Here is a 9,803-nt window from a genome sequence, read left to right as displayed (position 1 = left end):
TATCTACATAGGTGAGTGTTAATCGTAACAACATTATTTTATATGATTTAAAATTTGTCTTTTATATATTTTCTAAATAACAGATTAGTTATCATTGATTTTTAAAGTTTTATAAGTATTACATACTCGTAGCTTTTGTGTAGTATGTATGTATGCATGTTTTTATATCAGAAAATATTAGCATCTTTAATAAACAGTTTTTAATGTTCGATTTCTTTGTTTCAGTTATTGTTCCCAAGCTGATAAGTACAGTACATCACAATGACATTAACAGCGATAGACTCGCTGGCTTTCAAAGCACTAAGTTCGCACAACATTTTCCTTCGTTTTGTATGTATGTAGTAGTTATGTACTTATTTATGTATGTAACTAGTAAATCACTCTTAGAATTTTTTTTCATTATATTTCATTTACATTACTAAATACGTAAATATATTTGTAAGTAGTTAACGTACGCACAGCTTTGCTTTCTAAAGTAACTATGATAATTAGATAGTATTTAAGTATTTGTTAAGTAGCTGAGACATCAAGTATTCAAACAAAGAATTCATTTATTTTTTCTTGAATTTAATCAAGAGGGCATTTTAATTACAATTAGTACCTAAGTCATTTTTCTTATGATCCGATGCTTATGGACCCTTTGTGACAATAAGTTAATTAAAATTTCTATACTAAAACTAAATTGCAAATACTCATAACTATTCGCTACGTAATATGTAGTGCGATTTATAAAACGTCGCAAAGTGGCATTTTTGCGAAATGGCAATGTTGTTAACAAAGTTGTATGATCGAGGGAAACAATACGAGTAAATACAAGTACATACTCCATACTTTTCGATCGAAACCAAATTATTTTGGTATCGAAACTAACTCGATACTAACTTCATTGCCTTTCTTAATATGTAGCAACATGTTATCAAAGAAACTAAACAAAGAAGAAAAAGAGTAGGGTACATAGAGTTGATAAAAAAAATTCCTGGAAGAAACTGAAATATTCCAGAAAATTTAAACGCATCCCTTTGCATCTAGTCTGGGGAAAAGTATGTGTCAAATAGTAAAATTGTTTTAGTTCGCGGTATCGCTGGCTATCGAAGATCGAAAGTGAAATTTGTATTATGAGCTATGCAAGCGTGTCGAAATTTTCGTTGAGTATCGAATTTTCTGTCGTACAGAATTTTGCTTTCGTTGGTGTAGCGAAGTGTTAGAAAATTGTGACAAATTTATGATTTTGCATTTGTTTTCTTACTTTTTGGCGGCTAGACACTAATTTGGAACATTTTTTATTAATTTCATGCCGTTCTAACGTCGTGAATTCTAAACACAAGCTCGAAAGGCTGGTTTTACTTGTGAAAGAAACTCCCAATACTCAGTTGGCACGATCTCTGAGAACAAAATCGTAAGCTGTTGATAGTTTTAAAATATTTCAAATAGATTTAGCTCACAAACGCCTCTTTAGAGAGTCGGAAGTTTTTAATAAATCTGTAGACAAATTTCTTAAATATATTTTAGTTCAAAATATATTCGAAAGACTACACTTAAACTCTCTTAAACGTTTTCTGCTCCTGGCCAGTTTTCTAAGCTCTCATCCTCTGACGAATCGTTCAACCAGAACTCCGTTGTACTCATTTTTACCACGTTTTTAACCGACTTCCAAAAAAGGAGGAGGTTATCAGTTCGTCGGAATATTTTTTTATTTTTTTTTTTATGTATGTTGCCGCATAACTTTGGACCACGTCAACCGATTTCGATAATTCTATAAATAATTTTTGCATCGGAAAGGTAGTGTCTCAGAGGTGGTCCCATACTAATCTGGTTAAGATTCGATCAGTGGATCATGAGATATATATATATATACCTTTTTTATATGAGAGTTGAAGTCGGTTTTTTTTGCTAAAAATTACTTGTTATAAACTCGCTTTCTTTTTTATTTCGTTTTTATTTGCACAGATTTACATAAATATGTACAAGCACACTATTTAGTTTGCTCGAGTTGTAAACAAGGCTTCTCAGCAGTGAAAAAAATACTATTGTGAACAACCTAAACGAATGAGTGCCATAATACCAAATGAAAATTCGTTCGATCAGCACTTTCGACCACAGTCAAAGATCGAATGCAACTCATAATAGGGGCCATATTTGGCATTCCCAGATAATAGTTAACTTATGACATAAAAAAAATTTAACTTATTTAGTTCTTAGGAATACTTTCATAGTCAAGAGTATCGATATGAGTAGGTATCGATACTTTAGATCCGATATTTTTTAGATAGCTATATTTTCTTTCGACACTACTTCCAAGTATAAAATGTAAAATTAAAAACAAAATGCTGCGCGTTAGAGAAAAAGACAATTTTTTTTACAATTCGAAGCAGACTTAACTGATATAGTTTTTCTTGAGGTATTTGAAGATAATAAAAAAACATATGCTTCGCGACTTTGACTTTGCAATGATTGCCAGCTCAAATACCATGGCAAAGTCGCACGAAAGTTTCCATATAAAAGTAATCAGCTGTGTCGCATGGTGGCAAATTTTGCGACAAATGCGATATTTGCAACCACTTTGCGACGTTTCATGAATCCCACTAATAATTATTACTAGTTTTTAAGGTAATACTTCCATCATGCGAAATACTTTACGTTTTCAAATCTTGTGTTCTTTGTTTTAACCGAACATACACACTGATGTATATTTCTGCACTCATTTTTATATGAAGAGTATAAATACAATATTTTTTCCTCTAAAAACTTTTAATGTTTTTCTTAAGTATATTATTTAAGAATTGCATATTTAAGATAGAAAAATACTTTGCTTTTTTACTTATTTCAACATTTAGATAATGGGATAACTTTACATTCTCTTTTGAAGATAAAACATATCTATTAACTACAAAATTAAGCAAAAAGCTTCAAAAAATAGACACATATATACAAAAAAAAAAATAGCAAAATGCCATAATGAACTAGAAATAATAGAGTACTTAAGTACATAAGTGTATGCTTAAGTACAGGCAATTCCTTCAATTACAATTACGCAGGTGTTAAGGTTTTAAGGGTTATATATTTCTTTCTATGCGGGAATAGTTGCTTCCTCGTAGAAATCAGGTTCGTCCTCATCTTTGACTTCATTTCCATCGAGCTAAACAAAAATAAAACAAAAGATGATATAAGCGATGAGCATTTCTTAAAAAGAAAATCTTATATTATAATAAAGTACCAGGGTATCAAATCATGGTCACTTAGATAGCTTTAATGTTACTGGAATTTATTATTTAGCTTTACGATATATGTACATACTAGAGATGTTAGTTTTTCGGCCTTTTCCGATCCCGGGATTAGTCCCGGGATTTAGATATTTATTACTTTTTAAGAACTTGAATCGAAAAAATGCTTCTATATTATTTGAGAAGCTCTCCTACCATGAAATAAATAATAAATAAATGGGTTTGAAACCTACTTTTTTATTTACAGTGGCGTTTTTATTTTTTCTCTCTGACCGCAGGATTCATTTTGAAGGACTTTGTAATTTCAAAGATATGTTAAAAAAAATTAAATGCAATGTGGAATAAAAATATGAGTAACAAATGCAAAAGAAATTTCTTTAGAATTAAAAAAAGATAAATTTTTTGGATTCACAAGAACGAATAGGTAATTTTTAAGTCGACAAAGTTAGAAGAACGAAATTTGAGGATGTTATCGAGTTTATATAAGCCCTTAACATATAATTTTTTTCAAAAATAAATATTGTGAAATTTCAAGGATAAAATTTTAAAATGACATTTTCAATATTTACCAGCCCTTCTGCACCAGAAACTTGAATCTATTTAAATTCTACAGGATCCCCCTATTTAATTTTATACCCACACTTCTTCTCTAAGCACATTTATCTGAATCTTTTAAATCATTTTTGAATTACTGACGTCAGAGTGAAAAACTGAAAACGCAATTTTACTATATTTGGCCCAGGGTTTCGCGAATATATTGATATTTGTGTTTAAAATTTACTATCACGCAGTGTTATAATGTATAATGAGCTAGACTTTAAAAAAAAAAGTATTAATTAGTAAACAAAAAAAGAAATATAGCCAATACTGGTCAAGAAAAGCAGCTTCTATTATTGCCATCAGTGCAAATTAAAAATCTCGAAAATCCCGGGATTACTTGCCAAGAATCCGGGGATTTTCGAGACCTTAAAAAGTCCGGGATCCCGGTATCCCGGGACTAACATTCCTAGTACATACATACATATGTATGTATATAAATGAAAATAAAGAACATTAAAAAGTTTATCGATAAACAAAAAAAAATTTCATATATTTCAGCCTACCCAAAACCTCATAAATCTATCAGAATATTTAGGAAATAAATAAAAAAATTAGCTTTTGATAACTAATTAATTACCCAGTAGAAATCGGTTGTAAGCATTCATGAAGTATGCATGCTGTATGCGTGAAAAAGTGTGAACAATTCATGAGCGACTATGAAGTTCCAGAAATAAAGTCATATTCTGCCGAACTGTACTTTGTTCCTTTTTTAAGTACATTTCTCTATAAATTTGACTACTATACAATATCACAAAATGGTTGTTTTATTTTCAGTCTTGTGCAAAATTTTAGCGAACGGACGTATCGTGTGATATTATTTTCGGTACTAACAGGGCTTTTACATGATATGAATTTGCATATATATGTAAATGCTACCGTTTTGTTTGTACTCGTACGTGCCATATATTAAAATGTATCAGAAAAGTATAATTTATGTACATATGGCAATATATGTATATCGTGTTAGAATGCTTTAACACTGTTCCATTAATGCAGCATTAACGCATAAGATTTCTACTGGGTAGGTAATATTTAGGGATGCAAACGATGCATCGATATTTTTGAAACATCGATAATATCGTTTCAAAATTCGATGTTTGCCATCGACGTTTACGATTTCCTAAAATCGCTAAATTGACGATACATCGATGCCAGTTTCAGCGATGTTTTAACATCAACTTATGCTCCTAAAATCTTTTGACTGGCCATGAATTTTATTACTTATTCTTTTGAGGAACATTCAGAAATTCCAAGCTTACTCTTATTATTCGATATTAAAAATGCTTACTTAGTCATTAAAAAATGACCGGGATCCCGTTGAAATTTCACCGAAATCGGGCCCTGGAACTTTAGGCTCTTCGAACTTACGACGGCATGCATTTCTATTCTATTTCTAGGAAGGGTAAAGGAGTGGTAAATAAATACAGGGAAATAAAATACATCCATATGATAGTATTTTTCTAATTGAATTACAGAGAGTTTGAATTGAAAATTATTTAATTTACCTTTTAATGTGACTACAACCTAACAACTTTTGAAACATCGGAACCCATGATATATCGATGTTTTTCTGGCGATGTATTTTAGCATCGATATTAATTTTTCCGATGCATCGAAACATCGATGTATCGATGTTACTCCCCAAAATTTGCATCCCTAGTAATATTCCTAACATACTTAGAAATACATTAGGATGAGGAGTACATATCTGACTCTAATGTATGTACTGTACACAGTAGAAATCAGTTGTATACAGATATGAAGCACATATGCATGTATGCCGTATGCGTGAAAATGTTTGAACAATTCATAAATGATCATGAATTTCCAAAAATAAAGTCAATTCTAACGAACTGCAGGCGCTTTGTTGTTGTTTTACCCACATTTCTAGATAAATTTGACTATACAAAATCATTACATTTTTCTAATATTTTCAAACTTGTGCAAAAAATTTTAGTAAACGGACGTGTTGTGTGGTAATATAAGAATGTTAGGGAACGTACCCATACTACGTGACCCGTTCATGGAAGGGGGAGGGGGATCTTCAATTTCAATGAGGGGTGGGGGGCTTAGGTTATTATCACGTAGTCAATATCCTCTAAGGAAATCTAGCGTTTTCACGAGCTACATTCAAATTGGGCGCGCAGTGTTTAGCGCTTTTTAAACTCACAGGACTTTTGTTTCTATAAATTAAGTTCTGGTTAAAATATATTTTGACGTAAGATTTATCTTGATAATGTTTTTTTTTCACTTGCAATTACAGGTATGCACGCACTCTTGCGGTCACGCAGCAAGCACCGTATTAATAAAGACAAATACTTATAAGCCAAATATTTTTTTTTTTACTTTTGGTTATCCACCAATCTTACGGCACTAAAATTTTGCAGGAGAGCGAAAAAACGGGTTTTCTTTGAAGGCATTGCCTTGATAGGCGGTATTTTCTCTAACTATTATTTTACAAATCTGTCGTTTTAATAACGTTTTACTATTTTTATGCATAAATCTCGATATCTGGAGTTCAGGGTTACCAAACCTCATTTTTGTCACAATGGCGATTTAGGCGGTTTTGCAACTGGTCGATGGGCGGTTTTGCAAAAATATCGACGAAATGGTTTCTCTGGGTAAAGACCTAGTTTCTGATATGTCGGTGAAAATAAGAAAAACCCTATAGTTCCGCACATTACATGTGCAAGGAGACTCCAACAAAAGTTGTTTGTTTAGGTTGCAACCCTATGCTACAGAGAATTATATTGCAAAAATTGTAAATCTACTAGCGCAGTTATTGGATGTATTTCGATTTTATACTTTTGATTTTCGATATCGCGGAAAATTCAAAAATCAAAAACAATGACGATTTTTAAGAAACAGTTTAACAGGGCTGAGTTTAATACTGTGATATACTACATGTCCCTTAAGAACAGCCACGAAAAAAAAATTAGGTGGTACCATTCCAAAAATTAAATTAAAATTGCCAAGTTTACCGTCCTGTAAATGGCCTCACATAATAGAAAATCTTAAGTCTAGTGAGTTCTACACAAAATCTGCAAATATATGTATTTAAAATGATATTTTTAATACAATTTTACGAAAATTTCGTAATAAATTTGCCATGCAAATTTAAATAACTTAGCTCATGGGCGTATCCATGCAGGAGAAGGGGGGAGCGGCTCGAGACCCCCTTACTTTCACGTTTCCTTATATATATATATATAAAATAGTACCCTGAAATGCTAACTTAATATTAATATAATTTGTACGGCGCGGTAGGTGAAGCTTCGTGACGGCATTTTTCCTGATTTCGACGTAACCTCACTAACATGCCCAAATGCCACCAATTAAAAAACATAACAGCGTGCTGGCTAGGCAGTTCCTGTTGCTATGTGCCTTGGCTAATCAGTTAAGTAATAACGTTCATATCTGCATTGAAATTAATGGAAGGGTTAACCTTTTTCGTGGTGAGCCAGCCATTTCTGCCTTCTTTTCCTGTGCAGTCTCTCTACTTTATGTAATCTTTAAAAAGAAACGACCTAAGTATACATATCACTTTTCTGGATCTTTATGCCCAAATTGTGCGCCCTTAGGCGTCTAAGATGACTAAGACTAATCTAATTTTATCTTAAAATCCAAGCAACCAAACAATATTCCACGCCTTCGTTGACTGCGAAAATTGGCCGACTTACCGCTTGCAGCTGCTGTGGCGAATAGATCATCACAAGGCGCTGCCTTACCGGCACCATAAGTATTAAGAAGAATGGAAAAGCCAATGATATTTTTGACGATTTCACAGCCCAAAGTATTGTGAGACAAAGCAATTGTATTGTGGTGAAAAGGTGCATCTTCCAAGTGGGCACCCGCTTCACATACGGCGTGGGTGGATAATGTTTTACAGGCATGAAGTATAGTCTCATTCTATAAAGAAAAACTCGATTAAAGTAATTAAGTAAGTATAAGTGGTAATGGAAATGTAAATTTACCTATCAAAGAACTGCACGCCACTCATAGATGCAATACCCATGTACAAGAATACGCCAAACAGTACCGCCATAGGCACCAAACGCAACAGTGGTGCCATTGTCACCGACAAACCAATCATAAGTGCCACGAAGAAACCAGACAAACGCTGCTCTTTCACATCAATAATGCGTGGCGATTCACCAGGAGCATGGGTTCTGAAAATTTATAATTTTAACTAGCACAAAGAGTAGTGCAAAAGTAAATAAATTTTTTGCTCACCTTGACATCACCGTTAGCGCAGAAACGTGTGTTACCGAACGTACAGTGGCCGCACAATGCCACGGCGTACCGAAGAAACCGCAACATGTATTCAAAAAGCCTAATATCACAATATCCAAATGCAATCCCGAGCCCTTTTTCAGTCCACGCTCCGGTTTGTCGACAATCAACTCAGAGATATGTGATTCCATAAAGATGAGGATGTATACCAAAATAGCTGGTATGCCACACGCAAACGGTATCCAGATGGGCACACCACCCAGGGGCACCAACCAACCGCGCACTTCCGGATCGCTGGGTGAAATACCCTCTGGCACGCTGAGTTTGTCCGTGTACACTTGTGGTATTAGATAGTCAATCAAAACAAAAATCGCTATGGCGATCGGCACACCAAAGTCACCCAGCGCACGGCGAGCATTTCGTCCCAGGAAATGGGAATTGCGGAAGAGTTTCAGATAGTAGGCGATAGTGAAGGTGCCCAAGGTGAGTATAGTGCAAAAGAGTGCTGTATTTGGCATATTTGTATGTGGTGCGTTCGGCGAAACCAAGCCAATGTGGGTCGTAATGTTTGAAGGCGACATCTCTGTGGTCACATTGCCGAAGCTATCCATGGTCATATTATCGAAGCTCTGCAATTGCGGCGCAAGGGTTGCTGGTGGGAAATTATAGTCGGCCAGCAGTGGGTTCTTCTTGTATACAGATACTAGCTTCGTTAAAGTCTCATAGATATAAATCAATGTGATCAAGGCGGAGAAGATTTCTTGCGTGAAACGCGTAAATAGGCGCACATAAACGCTGCACTCGAATGCTGACAACGTGGTGGCAATAATGGCCAGCCAAACGCCGATGTATGCGCGTATAGTGAGAAAGGGTAAATTATTCTCGCGGCAGAAGTTTATCAGCGCCTCATCAAAAAGCAGAAGTGGACCCGTGGTACCTATAATGCCGAGCGGTTGTCCGGAAATCGTATGAAAAATTATACCACAAAGTGCTGTACTCAACAACGTCTCCGAAATACCAATTAAATTTCCTGTCTTTTCAGAGGCCAGACCACCGAACGTGATGGCCGTCGAGAGGCAGGCAAAGTACATGAAAATCGTGGCGGCTAGCGTTTGCGAGTTAAGGCCGTCCGTAATATCGCTCTTATACATGGGCAGACGACGCTTAAGATCATTACGCAAGCCGCCCCACCACTTGTGTGTCTTTTCCATCGGATTGATTTTCTTCTTCCCATCAAAAGCATCCAGTTGTGGCTTCTTTTCAACAACTACTTTAGTCTCTTGCTTTATTTTCTCCTTCAATTCATTTTTCACCTCCAACGCCTTTCGCTTGCGTGAGCGAATCCAGTCCTTCTTTGCTTTCAATTCCTCAAATGGCAAGAGATCTTGACGCTCCCAATTACCCGGTGGCAACACAATAGAATCATCCAAGAATTCGTTGATGGCCGAAAGCAGATCTTTCCGATCATCTGCCTTGTATGCGATTGCATGGAATGGTTCGTTCGCCATTAGCGTAGCAATGGAGCGACCCACTTCATGATAGTCCAAATCGAGTGTTGGTGGGCCCATGAGTATGAACATGAAGCGCACCGGCACAGCTACCTCGGTCAAAGTGGGCATAAGCACACCTTCGGCGAGACGCACGAACGCAATAGTTGGCTGCTGCAGAAAGTCTACCGCGCCCACCTGTAGAAAGCAAGGTCGTATACCTTTTCTTTTAGCAAAGATTTGTGTAAACTATTTATTCATC

At 35.2% G+C, this 9,803-nt stretch overlaps 1 protein-coding gene across 1 annotated transcript in view; it reads right to left on the bottom strand.

The window, feature by feature from the left end:
• Window positions 1–1,917: 1,917 nt before the first annotated feature.
• The window catches only part of LOC118746561 (band 3 anion transport protein-like), a 122,933-nt gene continuing 115,047 nt past the window's right edge, over window positions 1,918–9,803 (bottom strand). Inside the window, exons 8-11 of the mRNA XM_036480405.1 lie at window positions 8,055–9,739; window positions 7,796–7,990; window positions 7,502–7,730; window positions 1,918–3,136 (exon numbers count right to left, since the gene is read on the bottom strand). Of these exons, the coding sequence (XP_036336298.1) occupies window positions 3,068–3,136; window positions 7,502–7,730; window positions 7,796–7,990; window positions 8,055–9,739 (2,178 nt within the window). The 3' untranslated portion in view covers window positions 1,918–3,067. The remainder of the gene's footprint in view (window positions 3,137–7,501; window positions 7,731–7,795; window positions 7,991–8,054; window positions 9,740–9,803) is intronic.

The sequence above is a fragment of the Rhagoletis pomonella genome, unplaced genomic scaffold (assembly GCF_013731165.1).
Source record: "Rhagoletis pomonella isolate Grant_MI unplaced genomic scaffold, Rhpom_1.0 Rhpom_scaffold_00010, whole genome shotgun sequence".
In the NCBI taxonomy this organism is placed as follows: Eukaryota; Metazoa; Arthropoda; class Insecta; order Diptera; family Tephritidae; genus Rhagoletis; species Rhagoletis pomonella.
This window is presented reverse-complemented; position numbering and strand designations above follow the sequence as displayed.